Source organism: Trypanosoma melophagium, assembly GCF_022059095.1.
Source record: "Trypanosoma melophagium isolate St. Kilda chromosome Unknown ctg18segment0, whole genome shotgun sequence".
Lineage (NCBI taxonomy): Eukaryota > Euglenozoa > Kinetoplastea > Trypanosomatida > Trypanosomatidae > Trypanosoma > Trypanosoma melophagium.
In genome coordinates this window covers 253,664-269,563 of record NW_027125147.1, presented here as the reverse complement: position 1 = coordinate 269,563, position 15,900 = coordinate 253,664, and the positions used below count along the sequence as shown (strand labels likewise).

Here is a 15,900-nt window from a genome sequence, read left to right as displayed (position 1 = left end):
TTTTATTATGTATTGTGTGTTCTCCGTTTCACTTCATTGTCTCTTTGGTTGTCTATTATTTTTTTATTATTTTATTTTCAAGTGTTGGTGTCAGTTTGCACTAAAAGTAGAGTCGGGAGGGGAGAAAATAAAAAGAATTTCCCACTGACAACCGACTATACACCACCAACATTAATAATAATAATAATAATAATAATAATAATAAGAGCAGCAGCGGCCCATTAGCAAAAGAAAAAGGGGAACAAAAAAAAAGAAAGGAAGAAAAGCGTGATACGATAAATTATAATCTCAATTGGTACTACAGGTGGTTATATCGTATTTCCACCTTCTCTCTTTCTTTCTGTTTCCCTCTCCCTCAAACACATACTCACACACTAAGAGACAATATATATATATATATATATATATATAATAAAAACGCACGGAGGTACTCTTGTATTATCATCATGCAGCCTGCACAAGCAAACCCACAGCTTGCTGGAATGCCGCAGCGTGATGCGTTGGTGCTGGCGGAACGACTGCAACTCGTCACTTATGATGGATTTGCACACTGTGCACGGAAGTGCATTACACACTACGGTGAGGACTCGGTGCCGTATCACCCGGGAGAAAAGGCCTGCTTGGATCGTTGTGTGAATAAAGTCTACAATGGCCTTGAACTCGCCAAGAGTATTAAGAAGGACTTTGAGACAAAGGTGAAGCAGGGGGAAATGCCGTATCAGTGGATGCGGGATGTAGCAACCGCAACAGGCAGTGGATAAAAGAAGGGAAATGAAAAAGAGAAAGGGAAATGAAAAAGAGAAAGGGAAAAGAAAAAGAGGTGAAAAGTGGAGCGAGAGAATAATGAATAAATGGGTGGATGGATGAGAAAGTTTGTGTGTACGGTGGGTGCGAGACGATAATGAACTTATTTATTTAGTTTTTTATTATTATTTCTTTGTTTTCACTTCTTATACAATACATACGTACATAGATGTATGTATGCCTCTATTTACTCTCTTCTTCACATGCACATCTACACACATGTACGTTTGTCTGTAATCAATGGAACTATTTGGACCGAAAAGAAAAGAAGAAAAAAATAAATTGTGAAGTTTGAGGAGTACGCTATAGTGTGATTGATGTTGTTGCACTGTGAGATTATTTACGTTAGGCAGAAGGAGGAAAAGAAAGAAAGAAAGAAGAAGTCATGTGAAGTGAAGTACATTTCATTTTCTTCTTTTCCTTTTCTCATTCTATAAGAAAACAAAACAAAAGAAAAAAAAAGAATTATGCCTTGATTTACACAGAAACATCACCACCCCACGTTTTATCATCATCTTCCTTTGAGTCGTCAAAGACAAAACAATAGGGTTACAACATATTTCTGTTACTCTTTTTTTTATCTTTTCTTTATTTCTTTCTTTGTTTGTTCTTCCTCCTCAGTTTCATGTATTCTTTAATGGTATATATGACATGAGACTCAGTTCTTTTCTTGTTTTTTTTTCCTCTTTTTCTTATTTTCTTATTTTGTGCTATTTATTGCTGAATTCATGGTAAAAAAAAAGGGGTCATATTATTTTATTTATTTATTTTACTTGTATTATTTGTAGTGGGGTCAATGTCATCTCGTGGTTACAGTGGATATCATCGTGGTCGAGGTGGGAGAGGTGGAGGCGCCTCCCATTGGCAACAACAACAACAACAAGAACAGTATCAAGAGGAAATAACATCATGTGGGAATTATGATACGTCTGCTGGATCTTCCCAGTCTTATATGGCCTTAAGGAATTACTTTAATTCCGTTGAAGGAAGTAATTATGGTGCCCTTAAGTCTCTAAAGGGTTCTACCTTTACCCTATCGGAGAGTGTAAAGTTAACATTTCTTGCCATTCAATCGGATCCCTTTGCGCCTGGAAGTCAGATATGTGTGGCGTGCCCTTGTCCCTTTTCTCTGCAGAAGATATTATTAAGTGATGATATAACGTTGGCGGCACCATGTAGGCGTGTGGCGGCAGAAGATTACATTCTCCGTTCTTTCCATAAAGCCCATCATCATCAACAACGACAAGGGGGTAATTTCTACAGTGGTGCTTTACAGGTATTACGTCCATCGCAGCATGTCTTGGAACGTAGTACAGTTCGACTGGTGCGTACGAATAACGGCAGTGTGGAGGTGTTATTATATGCTCGTGTGAAGTTACCCGGTCATGGACGCCGCATCGATGGCCGTGGGGCTATTCGCATTTTATACGATGAACTTCTCTCTGCCACAACACGTGGAGTAGTGGGACTGGATGAAACACAATTATGGCATCACGTTACATGTGTACATGATCAGGAACATTTACGATCGGAGTTACACAACGCCGGTTGTGTGGCATTTGTGGCGAATGGTGCAATTCTCCCACGTGATGCGGGAGACTCGGATCGTCCACTGCAGAATGGCGCCGTGCCTTTTACTTCGCCACCATCGCTGCAACGCACCTTTACACTACCGTACAGTGGGATAGAAATAACAGGCATGGCACTCCCGCATGGTTTGACGTTAATTGCGGGTGGTGGGTTTCACGGTAAGTCGACACTGCTGCGGGCGTTAGAGGTGGGTGTGTATAATCACACACCGGATGATGGGCGGGTGTACGTTGTAGTGGATCCAACAGCAGTGAAGATTCGAGCCGAGGATAGACGTTCCGTACATGGAGTAGATATATCACCGTTTATTAATAATCTACCATTTAAGAAGCAAACAACTGCCTTTGCGACCTCAGACGCGAGTGGGAGTACAAGTCAGGCTGCTAATATTATGGAGGCACTCGAATTGGGATCACAATTACTACTTTTAGATGAGGATACATGTGCTACAAACTTAATGTATCGTGATGCTCTTATGCAGATGCTTGTACCACGTGAACAGGAACCTATTACGCCTTTTGTAGAACGTGTAACAGATCTCATACAGCATCATGCGGTTTCTTCTATTATGGTGGTGGGTGGATCTGGACAGTACTTTCCCTTTGCGAATGTGGTACTGGTGATGAATGCCTATCAAGCTCAGGACTGTACAGAAAGTGCGAAACAAATTGTGGCGACTTCAATGTCATCTATGCAAGTAGAAACATCTATGGCTTCTACTGTATCTATATTTAATCCACGTGTAAACCGTCGCTTTGATGGAAATGAAACATTCGCCACTGTACGGTGTCGTAAAGGGCACGAGGGTACAAAAGTGAGTGCTGTAGGGAAAGACTCTATTCGCTTCTCCGAAGAATCTATTGATCTTTCCATGGTTGAACAGATTGTGGAAGAGGGACAAGTAAATGCCATTGCACAGTGTCTGGCGATGTTGTATGATGAAGGACCTGCTGGTGTGGAGGCTATTCGCAATAAGGGCAAATCCCTCTCTTCCATGTACTCATGTGTGGGTGAGAAGGAACCACGACGGGCGACATTTTATTCAGACTTTTCAATGTTGATTGAGGGATGTGATGCACGTCAACGGGAGGCACGCCTTGAACTGCAAACACCTTCATGTTATTTACCACATGGTTTTACTTCAGTAGCGAGACGGTTTGAAATTGGTGCGGCACTTAATCGATTACGTACACTCCGTACATACGCTGCTTTGGTGAAGTAAATACAGATACAAATGAAAGAAGTAAACACAGAGAAGCATATATATATATATATATATATTGTTGTTTTTGTTTCTTTGGAATAGCGAAAGATAAACAAAAAAAAGAAGGATAAAATGATAAAGAAAGCAAAGAAAATATTAAAAGAATATCTGTGTGGTGCTACGGTGTAGTGATATGAGGTTGAGGGGTATGGAAGAGAAACCCACCTTGGTAAAGAGGTGCGTTAAAGAATCAAATATTATTATTTTCTTGTAAAACCTCAATTATTTCTTGTAGGCATACATCTACCTGTATAAATACATGGGCAATAAACAGATAAGATCCACGGAATAAAGAAAGAAGTATATATATATACTTTCCAGAGAGACTCATAATTCTGTAGTGTTGTGTTTCATCTAAATTTTCTGTTATTATTATTATTATTATTATTATTATTATTATTATTATTATTATTATTATTATTATTATTATTATTATTATTATTATTATTATTATTATTATTATTATTATTTCCATAATTTGCTCTTTTTCTTTCTTTTCTTTTCTTCTCACCGTGCCATACTGTAATCTTTTTCTTCTCTCCCTTTATTGCTGTAAAGACCATATAGGGAGCGATGTTTTGGGTCCGTAAGCGTAGAGGAACGTCTTCGCTTCCAGTTTGTCCGTTCCGAACGTTCTGCACTTTTCTATTGTTGTTTTGGCTGGTGGGGCTCCTTCTCTTATTCCCTTTCTTCAGATCAAACGAAGAAGAAAATCCGCTAACACCACAACAACAACAACCAGAACAAGCCAAAGAAGAATATTATGAACCTCAAAAACAGCAAAAAGGTGGGCAAATAACATTAGACTTGCGTCGTATTACGGATCCAGTAAATGAGCTGGTTGCAGATGATACATTCCTGCAGCTACATCATGGTTTATATCGTGTGATTAGTCCTCTTAGGGACGGTTCTGGTGATTTCATTAAATTTGCATTCAAGACGGAATGTCGTCCTGCCGCATTATGGCATGGACAACAGGGATGGGTAGAAGTTGTCTTGCATACATTTCAACAATTGTTTTATGAAGAGGCAAGAGAAGGATTGGTGTATCCAAAAGCTGCACTTGCTCGTGGTGTGGTGCTTGCCATTACGGAGAAACAATTACAGACGGTTGTGCATAGGGATCGTTGTGGGGAGTTAAGTGAAAGTATGCTCTTATCCTTGGAAACGGCACTTGGGGAGGGAAATAAGTTATTACGAGGTGGAAATCGTACAGGTAATGAAGGCAGTAATAATAATAATAATAATGCAAGGGTACTCTTAATTGGGGTTGCTTTAACATGGGAGGAGTCTTATGATGATGCGGTTTACCCTTCAATGTCTGTTTATGCACCTTACTTCACTGTTCCTCCTATTCCTGTTAAGATGCGTTTTGAAGATATTCATCGATTTGAAATATATGAAATGTCAGATGTGATGCTGTTTGATTATCTTCTATCTAATCCAGATCGACGCCTTAAGAACTGGTTTAGAGACAAGGCAACACGTCGGCATTCTATCTTGATGGATAATGGCTGGGTCTTTGCAGGTCAAAAGTATGATTCATCTGTTTGTGAAGTTGAGAGTCTACTACTATCATGTCCATCACCTCTGCAGGTGTGGACTAAGCGTAAAAAATCCATCTGGCGATGCAAACCCCATAACGCTCCAGATGATGATCTCATTGCCGTTAATACTACTGTTGACAAATCTTCTAAACAGAATGTGTTAAAATGGTGCAGATTTCGTCCTGATACACTTATAGCACTTAACCGAACACGTTTACATTGGTATAATGAGAAACATGCAAATGGTGCAGTTTCTAAGCGTTGGCTAAAATCACTTTACTCAGACATTCTCATTCGTTTTTTATTTTTGACTTATGGATCAAGAACAAATCGTCATGGCTTTAATATGGCACTATCTCGTTACGTAAATAATTGTCCATTGCCTCCACCGCATTCACAGCAGAACCCCGATGTGATATCGCACTATCTCTTACAATTGCTAGAAATCGGTTTAATGGCTCGTATGAATAAATTAGCTTTACATGCAGAGAATTGTCTGCGAAATTATGGTGAAACATACGTTTATGGATTAGATATCAAGGAGTAAAAGAAAAAAGAAGAAGAAAAAAATGGGTTCAAACGATATTATTTCTTTCTTCTTTTTTCTCTCTCTTTTCTTGTATTTGCAGTTGCTGGCAATATGCACTATTATGAGCTCAGTGCTTTGTTTCTATATTCCCTGCATATATTTGAATTATATTTAACATAAAGTGGAGATGTAAAAACACGTGGAGGGACCATAATTTCCCTTATCACGACTTTTTTGTGCCTTTCTTTCAATTATAAAGGAATCTGTACCTATATATATATATATATATATATATATATATATATATATATATACTTTCCAGAGAGACTTATAATTCTTTGGTGTTGTGTTTCATCTAAATTTTCTGTTATTATAATTAGTATTATTACTATTACTATTTCCATAATTTGTTCTTTTTTCCTTTTTCCTTACAGAGTGTGTACAAGAAAAACAAAAAGTAAGAAAAAATAGTTAGATTGCAGGTCTCATGTTAGAAGAAATGGATGTGTTTGGCATCTTTGACGGCCCACAGCCTCCACCGGCCACACATCTCACTGTTCAGCAGTATCGTACTCTTGTACAGTATTTTGCTCAGAAGCTTGCATTGGGTGATGTTTCATTTCTCTTTAATTTACCATTATTGAACACTAATGATAATGATTATGAAACAACGGATGATGAATGTCATGAAACTCATACAGAAAGTGAAATCTTGCATGAAATAAAAAAGGATATGGGGGTTGTCGACAATTTATGTAGAAACCTCTCACCTCCTGTCTGTGTACACATTGCCCGTGAAAATGGACTGCAAGCAATACAACACCCGCAATTACTTCCCACTGTTGTCTTTGATGAGACAGATGAAAGTGTGGCACATGTACCCCCGCATGTCCATTGTTTGTTCTGTATGAATGAAGGAAATGAGAAAAGGGATGAAACCGCCCCTGTGTTGGTTAAGGATTTGCGGCATTCACTTCTTGCACACTATACACAGTACATGGAGAAGCGAGATGCCTGTCTAGCACTGCTTGAGGCACAAGAAGAAAAAGAAGAAGAAAGAGAGACAGCAGATACTGCTGAAAAGGAACAGGAAATGTGTGGGCATAGCGAATTACATGCGGAGATGTTAGAAAGTACAGCTGATCACGCTGGCCGTCATGCATGTTTCGTTGTTTCTGCTGGAACGGCAGCTTCTCCTATTATTGTAGTGTACTGTGCGGCATGTAATCAATTGGCGCCGTTGGTGAGTTTTATCCCCTCATCTGAAGTCCCTGCAAAGAGTGATAAAGAGCAGGAAGATGAAGGTTATGTAAATGATGGAGTTGAGGAAAAGGAAGAAAGGGAAATGGTGAGTGTGGAGACGGTTGAACTTATTATGGCGCGTGTTCTATTAGCATGTGATTTATTATTATCGCTTAAACGTGAGCGAGAGCAGGCAGTGGGGTCTATGGCATTTCCCCGAATACAAGAGGAATCATACATTTTTCTTCCAACACCGTTTTTATTTGGTGAAGAGGCGGAGGCACTAACAGAGATGTTTGAAAATGGGGCAATTCTCACGCATAGCTCTGCTGTTCTTCCACTAGCAACCGTGATGGGAACACCTAATGCCCCACGATTGTGCTTGTTAGATCCATCATTATCATCAACATCAACACTATCAATATCAACAAGAACAACAGAAAGAAGAGTAGGAATGGAGTCTATTCTGGGAGATTTACCGCCGTATTACTTTTCCAATGCGGTTGTGGGATTTGTTATGCGGTGGTCAAGTGAGGCGGAGACGAACGCCAAGGTAGAGTGGGTATTACAGCAAGATACCAATCTCAGTATGCAACGTCGACTTGTGTTTGTAGAAGATACAGATGAGTGGATAATTGCATACGTCTTTCATCACCGTGATGTTTCATCCGTAGAAGGCAACAATGTGGGGAATGATCCCTATAGTAGTATTCGATTGCGTGAGAATTGTTCTATTGTAAAAATGGTACCATTAACACTCCTGCAGCAGTACAAAGATGGGGAAAATTCCAAGAAGGAAAATAAAAGTAATAACAATACAGATAACAATTCTGAGATGTGTGAAGCGGTGGGAGAATGTCCATATAGTATGGAATCTAGAACGATCAATTATTTTGCAAGTATGATGGCGCTTGCTAAAGCAATGGGGATTGTTGCAGATTATTTTAAAGGAAAGGTGAATGGTACACAAGATGAATAGAGCGATGGATGAATAATTGAAATCTGGAAAGAAAAAGACTGTGAACAAAGTTGTGCTTGTGAAACTATTCGATATATCTTCATATTGAAAGAGGTGGACGTGTCAAGGGTATGAAATTGGATTATGAAATTGGTTAATTTTATTATTTTACTTTTCCTTGGGTGGTGGCCCTCTATTCACATATCCTTTGTTTATTTTTTCATTTTCTATATTAAAATGTATTACTGATAAGGTAAGAACAGGTTATTTCTCCTCTTGTGGATTATTTTTTTTTTTCTTTTAAGGATGAAATGATTGCATTTATTCACTCATTATTTCTATTTTCTTTCCTTACCTTTGTTTTTTTCTTGTTTTTTTGAAGGAGGCTCACACACAAATAGCGTCAGGAGCAGTGGTAATAGAGTTTAAAAATAGAAGCCGTATTTCACTTTATAAGGGGTCTATTCTTCCCCCTCCCCCTCTCTTTCCATATATATATATATATATATATATACGCACACTTTCTACTGTACATTACATCTTGTGAATGAAGGGCGTTCAACTGCCGGCCATACCCAATGTAAACAGCAGCCGAGGGGCGGGCGAGAGTGCACAAACAGCCACACCGGTGTGTGGAGAACTCACAGTTGTCCCGCTGCAGTCTGAACTGCAAGTAGCACAACGGTCGGACACGTACTCACCGTCAGCACGTCGCTCGCAGTTTGGACCACTCGCAGTCTCTGATGTTTGCCCAACATGCCACCGATCACTGCGTGAAAACAGTATGAAAGAACCACAAACACCGCCCACCAGGGAACGATTCACCCCGCAATACTTTCGGGCACTAATTCAGAATCATGGAAAGCAACTTACGATATGTGATAGTCCATCTTCGCAAAATCTTTCTGTACGGACGCAGTCAATGGAACCTTCATCACGGATACCAAGCAGATATAGAGGTAAAGATAGATTTGATCCCATTAATGAAGAAAAGGAAGAAGAAAGTGTGAGTAGATCAAATGAAGAGGGTGTTTCTCGTGATGATTTCTCAACGGGTGGTATTGGTGTTGCAGGTAGTGGAGATATTAATGGATATTATAAACGCTATTTTAGAGAAATTCAAAAACTTGGTAATGGTACTTTTGGTGGTGTCTATCTTTGTCAGCATGTTATGGAAGGTGTTGAACTTGGATATTTTGCATTAAAGAAAATTCCTGTTGGTGATAATACAGAGTACCTGCAGAATGTTCTACGTGAGGTACGAATATTGGAGGAGGTAAAGCGACACCCTAATGTAGTAGAGTATAATCATAGTTGGGTGGATATTGCTCAAACGGCTGATTTTGGTCCACCTGTGCGTTGTCTTTTTATTTTAATGGAATACGCAACTTTGGGATCACTTGACTCATATCTTGAAAGATATGGAACGGCACTTCCAACTATTGCCGTGTGGTACTTTTTTTTAAGTGCCTTGGCAGGAACTGCCCATTTACATCAAAAGAATATTCTTCATCGTGATCTCAAACCACAGAATCTTCTCCTTACAGGTCCAATTGAGAAACCACCAAGAGTTCTTGTAAGTGATTTTGGAACTGCCACACTTCTTGGTGAGTTGTCGTATGAACGTACGGGTGGGACTGGAACAATGGAATACATGGCCCCAGAATTGTTTGAGTGTGTGCCGGGATCAGATGGAACTTACATACACGTGCACACAAAGGCAACAGATGTATGGTCGCTTGGTATGATTCTGCATTATCTCGCCTGTGATGGAACACTTCCAGATCGTTTGCCTAATGGAGAAGCTATTTTAAGAGTAGAAGAACGTGCCCCATACACGCGTCCTCCAGAGATGGTGGAACTTATTCGTGCTATGCTGCATCGTAATCCGACGAAACGTCCTAGTTGTAAGGAGTTACTTGCATCTACTGTAGTGAAAACAATCTTGCGTAGTTTTGATAAAGCGAATCTCTCGTCTGATATTCTTCCAACTAATTCGGACGCAACAGCAACAACGGTATCTGCGAACTCTCTCAGAAGTAGTGTGGAAACCAAACGACCTTTTCACGTGGACTGGGTTCCCCGAAGTTCACCCACTGTGCGATCACGAAAAGCGAGTCAAGTTAATAATAATGAAGAAGAAGATTTGGCGTATCCACATTCACCAGTGGTGGAAGTGCCTCTCATGCTTCAATACAAGACACAAGAGACAAAACGTCTTGGGTCCGCAGGAACTCGTGGTGGAAACAAGGTACGTAAGGTAACTACTGTAGAGCGTGCAGTGCAAACCGAATATGTGAAAATTGTATACGAATGAAAGTGTTTCTTTGTGTGTGTGTGTATGTATGTGTGTGATTTTTTATTATTATATCTTCTTCTCGATTTGTTTTTTTTTTTTTTTTGCTACTGCAGACTTTTTCGTTGTTTGTTTGCCCCTGCGATGTTGACCATTTCTCTGAATAAAAATATACCTCCTCCTCTTTTTTCTTTTTTATTGCCGTCACAATCTCCTGTCTACTTTTTTCCATCTCAGTGTTTGGATATGCTATAAGTTGCTGTTTTTTCGTTTTTTGATGGGATGATGAATGGGCAGCTGTGGGAAAGACTCTCGTTTTACTGAACTGTATATATATATATATACATGGTTTTGCTGACGGGAGTTTTAGGTGTAAATGAAGCGATGGGAGGTCTGTGTGTGTGTGTGTTGTGAGGATGACCTATCAACAATACGTAATGTTGATAAAGACAAAAGAAGTAAGGAGAAAGTGAGTATACATACAAATAATATATACTTTGGATTTATGTTTTTTGTTTGTGTGTAGTATGAAAAACAGTATACAGAAGGAAATGAAGGAAAAGGAAAAAGTATGCAAGCAAAGAGAAAATATTTATATATTGAAATCATTTCAACATGATATATACTTTCCTTTATATATATATATATATATATATAAGAAATCCTCTGTATTTTCTTTCATTCATTTTTCTTTGTTACTTCTGTTTCTGCTCTGTATACGTGCATGTATGGCTTCCTCCTTTCCTCGTTGCAAATATTTCTGAAAAGACGTTCAAATATTGACCATAGTTATTATGTGTTGACTTGATATTAGTTCTCTATTTATTTTTTTTTGTCTGGGGGGTTGCATTCTCAATGTCTAAAATATTAGTCGTCCAAGAGAACCAGAGGGGTATTTTTATTTTATTAAGAAAATAAAAGGATAGGTGCATTGGTGTATCATTTTACATCAATTCCTTTTACATATAGTGTGAAATAGATTCGTTTTCCTTTTGACTTTTTTTTCTTGATATGCCACCTGCAAAGTTGTTCGGTGTGGCACTCAGTGTTCCGCTGCTCAGTGGAATTGGCTGGACGATGTACAGCAGCAGGAATGTGCGGGATGTTACTCTTACAGATCCTCTCACAGTCTCATCCTACTGTCGTCAAGTGGCAAATAAAACGAGACTGGAAGGTATTCCTTCTCTTATGTGCGCCTTTGAGGTACCTGTAATTCTTCCAACCGCGAATGTGCGTCAGGCCCTTTCTTCTCGTAATATAGATGGTTCACTTTTTGCATTGCATGCGTTATTGTCCAGTTTTTTTATGCGAGTAGAAGTCTTCACAACCGCCTTTAAATCACGTTGGCGTCCTTCCGATGTGTATAACTGTTGGAAGTACACTAACCGATGGGTTCTGGCCGAAGAACGTCGTACCGTGATGTTAGGTAATCATCATCTTTATCATTATTATGATGATAATAAGACCACACGGGTTTATGGAGAGTGGAAATTATCCATGCAGCAGGAACAGCAGGATTCAGAAAAGGAAGCCATTCTTTCGTATGAGGATGAGGCGATCAGTGTGTCGCTTGTTCCCACTAATGGAGGAAGTCGTGAGGCAATGTTGCGTCTCTGCTACGTTGTTCAACCGTTTTATTGGTTTGAGAGAGACTCGAGAGCTGAGAAGGTCGTACTGTGGTGTTTTGAGAAATACGGGATGCTGCTGACTGCCCAGGTGGCACGTGCACTTGAGGTTCTTGGAAAGTAATTCTCATGAAGGCCTCTTTTTTTTTTGTTTGTTTGAACGCTTGTTGTTATTGTTGTTGTTTTTTTTTTGTTTTGTTGGTTGGTCGCCTCTTGTTTCACACTTTTCACTTGTATTATTATTATTATTATTATTATTATTATTATTATTATTATTATTTGTTGGTGGTGATGTTTTTGTTTTGTTTTTTTACTATTTGTGTGTGACATTTGTTTTATGGATTCGTTGCGTTCTTCTTTGGCTTTGTTTTTTTTTTTTTTTCTCCCTTTCTCTGCACCTCAACTGTTTGATTAGATCCGCAGAACTGGGGTCTGAAAAAAAAAAACTAAACGAAAGAAAGAAAAAGACGAAAGAAAGGGTGAGATGCTTGATGAGACTCTGCGACAGCGTCAGTCATTCCAAATCATTGAATTTCTTATTGATCTTATTCACGGTGATCTCGTACATGGTGATAAGGCCTGTAGACTTGTGGTGGATGCACTAATTGCCATCTACGAGGATGCTATTAGAAAACTTGTTAGTAATAAAACACTCCTCACACCAGCATTGAAAGGGGCTATTAATGCGTATTGTGCACGACATGTTCTCCGGGCGGCACCTGAGCTTCTTATCGCCTCTAAAGAAGCCGCTGCGGCGTATAAACAAATCGCCGATGTTTTAATTGATGTGGAGGAAATGCAAGAGATTGGTGAGACTATTGCAAAGGAGTTATCACACCTAACACGACGTCTGGAGACACGGCGTTTCTCACATCTATTAGATCTTATGGGAACTGCAGTTGTACTGTACATGCAGAAGGCGGCTAAAGAGCATGAAGAGGAAAAGACACAGGGAAGTGTGTTGTTACAAGTGGAATCAGCCTTTTGGGTATCTGTTAAACGTTTTCTTGAAACAACAACAACAACAACAAACGGTGATATGAATAACAATAACAATAGTAATTATAACAACAATAACAACAACAGCAACAGCAATAAGAAGAAGGAGAATAACTGCAAGAGTAATAAACGACTGCGTCTGGAGGATGGAGAAGTTTTAGCTTCAAGCGTAACGTCACCGCGTAGTTTCTCAGAGGAAATGCGTCGTGTTGTTATATCCCCTGTGAGAGATACAAGAATTCCAGTCATAAATATCCAGCGTCTTGCATGTGTGCAACAACCGGAAATCCCATCCTCTACAGATCTGCAACAGAAATTAAATGAGACAGAAAAGGGAAAAAATGGAAAGGTAGAAAAGGAACGGATAACTATAGAAACAGCAAATAATGGACGCACTATATTGCAATTAAATAATTCTGTAGTGGCAATGGTTGAAGAAATGGAAGGTGGTGATCATTCCAAAGTGATACAGAACACTAGTATTGGTGTGGATACTATTGATAACTCTATGGAGACGCCTCAGATGCCTTCTGCGCCTCGGAAGCGAAAAGATATTGTTGTTGCTGGCGTTAATGACTCTGATGTCTCTCTTCTTGGTAATGACGTTCATGTGCGTAGCTATTTTCTCTGCGCAGAAACAAAACGTTATGAACCCGTTACTCTTCGGGGATTTTTTCCATAGAAACAACTTAAGGGGTAGTATATTTTTCATTTTTGGGTTTACTTTTTTGCTTATTTTTTTTTTATGTAAAGCTCAGCTTCTCTGTTTGTCATGGGAGCAACAAAGAAAAAAATAAGAAAAAAAAAGATAACCGGCGGACTATTTCTGCATATTTCTCTCTTTCTCTTTCTCTTTCTCCTTTAGATGGTGTGATGATATCACTCTTGACATTTGCAGAGGGGGGTGCCTACAAGTACGCCTCTCCAGTAACGCAGAATTACATTCAGTCCACTGTCTTCACACCGCTCGGGTTTGATGCGTTCTATACTTCTACCTTTGCACTCCCGCCATGCACGACGAATGTGCGGTTTGTTGGGGCAGGAACACAAACTTTGGCAGCACAGGCAAATCGTGCCGTAGAGCGATTACGGGAGTATAATCATATACATGCACAGACATTGGATGCGTGGGGAATGCCGTATTGTATCAGTATTGTACCAGTAACAGAGGAAACAATGGTAAAAGCGAAAAAGGAAGAAGAAATAAAAGAAGAAGAAAAAGAAGATGCCGTTATGAATGATGATTGTAGTAAAGATTTGCCAGTAGTTGTGGTGGATGCTGGATGTGCGGAAGCTGTGTTACGTGGCAGTGATGTATTCCCCCCTGGTGTAGTGTCTGTTAAGGGTGCATGTGCTGTAGGGCAACGTGTACATCTTGCTATTCACATTTCGCACACTAAAACAGAATCGCCGGAAGAAGTAAAGTCTTCTTCTTTTAGTGTTGATGAAGTGAGAGAGACTAAAGAAGAAGGAAAAGAAAAAGAAGTATTGTTGGTGTGTGTTGGTGGTGGAACCGCCATGATGGATCGCCGGACAATGCTTCACAGACAACATGGCGGTATTGCTGTGCGGAATGAATGGACACCAAAAGCACAACCTTCCAAAACACTTCTCTCAAAGCTCCTTAACGCAGTCGCAGATGATGCGGTACAGAATATCACAACAGACGGAGCTCTATCATCGACAATAGCAGAAGAAAAAGAAAGAGAAGTTTCTGCTTCTATTGGAGAAGAAGAAGAAGGAAGTGGTGGTGGTGGTGGTGGTAGATTCTTTTTGCAGAACTACTCAAGTATGGTGGCTGTTGAACTTCTCATGCAGCAACTGCGTTATTATGTTATTTCTGACAATAATAATAATAATAATAATAATAATAATAAACCGCTGGCGTTGTTGGACGCCTGTGCGGCACCCGGTGGAAAGACAAGTCTTCTACTTTCCCTTCTGTACGAGACAACACTAAAGTCCTCCTCTAGCACAAAAAGTAGTGAAGAGCATTTGGCAGCTGCTCCTCATTTAACATTCACTGTAACTTGCTGTGAACGCAGTCCGTTGCGGTACAAGCGACTTTATGAACTTCTGCAACGTCACTTTGGAACGTCCTTTGTAGAAAGTGTTGTACGGCCAGTTTGTGGTGATGTGAATAAATTACAGGGAATGCAAGGGAAAACAGACGCTGGTGAATCTAGCGAACATTTCTTTCATGGTATTCTCTTAGATCCTCCTTGTACAGGGACGGGACTGCGGCCAAAATTAACTCCACATAACGTTACATTGCAATTTATACGTGATTGTGCTGATTATCAACGTAAACTGTTGGATTCATGTGTAAAGATGCTTTCCCGAACAGGCACTTCTGTCCTAGTGTACAGTACTTGTAGTATCACACTTGATGAAAATGAGTCTAATGTGCTTTGGGCTCTTAAGAAGTATCCGTTTCTACGTCTTGCACGTGCCAGGTCAGAGTATGATAGAGAACTTTGCTTAATTGGCGCAGCAAATTTTAGTCAAGGATGTCGTTTTTTGCTACAAGATGAGATAAAAGAAGCGCAACGCCGAAATGAACTTATTTGTTTACAACATAATTTATGTACAGAGTCTGATGTCTGTGAAGAGCAACCCTTGATGGTGCTGCGTTTTATGCCAGGATTGGTAACAGGAGACGAAGATGGAATAGGTTTCTTTGTAGCCGTTTTTATTTCTCACTAAAATTATCGAATTGGATGAACAAAAACGTTGACTATTTAGTTTATTGCTCTTGATTTGGAAACGAGAGGGTGAGAGAGAGAGAGAGAGAGTTTCTATTTCTTTTTTTTTTTTTTACAACCATCACAAAGAATATATTTCTGCACATAATGTATGTATATGTGCACTCCATATATGGTAATAATGGTAACTTGTGTCTACTTTTTCCTTATGTTTCTATTAATTCTTTGGTTTTCGTTTGTTTCATTGTTTTGTTTTCGTTTTTTTTTTTTTCTTTATAATACTATCGCGCAAAAAATAAATAATAAAATAAAAAATAATAAAGCTTAAAAAGGAAGGAAAA

General features: G+C 39.4%; 8 protein-coding genes across 8 annotated transcripts; all 8 read left to right on the top strand.

Moving 5' to 3' along the window:
- Positions 1 to 446: 446 nt before the first annotated feature.
- LSM04_004037 (Tim10-like) lies at positions 447 to 761 on the top strand (the record flags this gene model as incomplete). Its single annotated transcript, XM_067331583.1, has 1 exon — positions 447 to 761. One exon carries the CDS (start codon positions 447 to 449, stop codon positions 759 to 761), a length of 315 nt encoding a protein of 104 aa, XP_067193071.1.
- Positions 762 to 1,600: 839 nt separating this feature from the next.
- On the top strand, positions 1,601 to 3,616 carry LSM04_002586 (ABC transporter; the record flags this gene model as incomplete). Its single annotated transcript, XM_067331582.1, has 1 exon — positions 1,601 to 3,616. The coding sequence occupies one exon, from the start codon at positions 1,601 to 1,603 to the stop codon at positions 3,614 to 3,616; it is 2,016 nt and encodes a 671-aa protein (XP_067193042.1).
- A 615-nt stretch (positions 3,617 to 4,231) lies between these two features.
- Positions 4,232 to 5,752, top strand: LSM04_003530 (uncharacterized protein; the record flags this gene model as incomplete). Its single annotated transcript, XM_067331581.1, has 1 exon — positions 4,232 to 5,752. One exon carries the CDS (start codon positions 4,232 to 4,234, stop codon positions 5,750 to 5,752), a length of 1,521 nt encoding a protein of 506 aa, XP_067193062.1.
- Positions 5,753 to 6,221: 469 nt separating this feature from the next.
- LSM04_001700 (uncharacterized protein) lies at positions 6,222 to 7,955 on the top strand (the record flags this gene model as incomplete). The annotated part of the gene is made up of 1 exon (XM_067331580.1): positions 6,222 to 7,955. The coding sequence occupies one exon, from the start codon at positions 6,222 to 6,224 to the stop codon at positions 7,953 to 7,955; it is 1,734 nt and encodes a 577-aa protein (XP_067193025.1).
- Positions 7,956 to 8,481: 526 nt separating this feature from the next.
- LSM04_004575 (Protein kinase domain) lies at positions 8,482 to 10,251 on the top strand (the record flags this gene model as incomplete). Its single annotated transcript, XM_067331579.1, has 1 exon — positions 8,482 to 10,251. The coding sequence occupies one exon, from the start codon at positions 8,482 to 8,484 to the stop codon at positions 10,249 to 10,251; it is 1,770 nt and encodes a 589-aa protein (XP_067193089.1).
- Positions 10,252 to 11,241: 990 nt separating this feature from the next.
- On the top strand, positions 11,242 to 11,979 carry LSM04_001885 (uncharacterized protein; the record flags this gene model as incomplete). Its single annotated transcript, XM_067331578.1, has 1 exon — positions 11,242 to 11,979. One exon carries the CDS (start codon positions 11,242 to 11,244, stop codon positions 11,977 to 11,979), a length of 738 nt encoding a protein of 245 aa, XP_067193033.1.
- Positions 11,980 to 12,339: 360 nt separating this feature from the next.
- LSM04_000976 (uncharacterized protein) lies at positions 12,340 to 13,536 on the top strand (the record flags this gene model as incomplete). The annotated part of the gene is made up of 1 exon (XM_067331577.1): positions 12,340 to 13,536. One exon carries the CDS (start codon positions 12,340 to 12,342, stop codon positions 13,534 to 13,536), a length of 1,197 nt encoding a protein of 398 aa, XP_067193012.1.
- A 191-nt stretch (positions 13,537 to 13,727) lies between these two features.
- On the top strand, positions 13,728 to 15,560 carry LSM04_006845 (PUA domain; the record flags this gene model as incomplete). The annotated part of the gene is made up of 1 exon (XM_067331576.1): positions 13,728 to 15,560. One exon carries the CDS (start codon positions 13,728 to 13,730, stop codon positions 15,558 to 15,560), a length of 1,833 nt encoding a protein of 610 aa, XP_067193155.1.
- Positions 15,561 to 15,900: the final 340 nt, after the last annotated feature.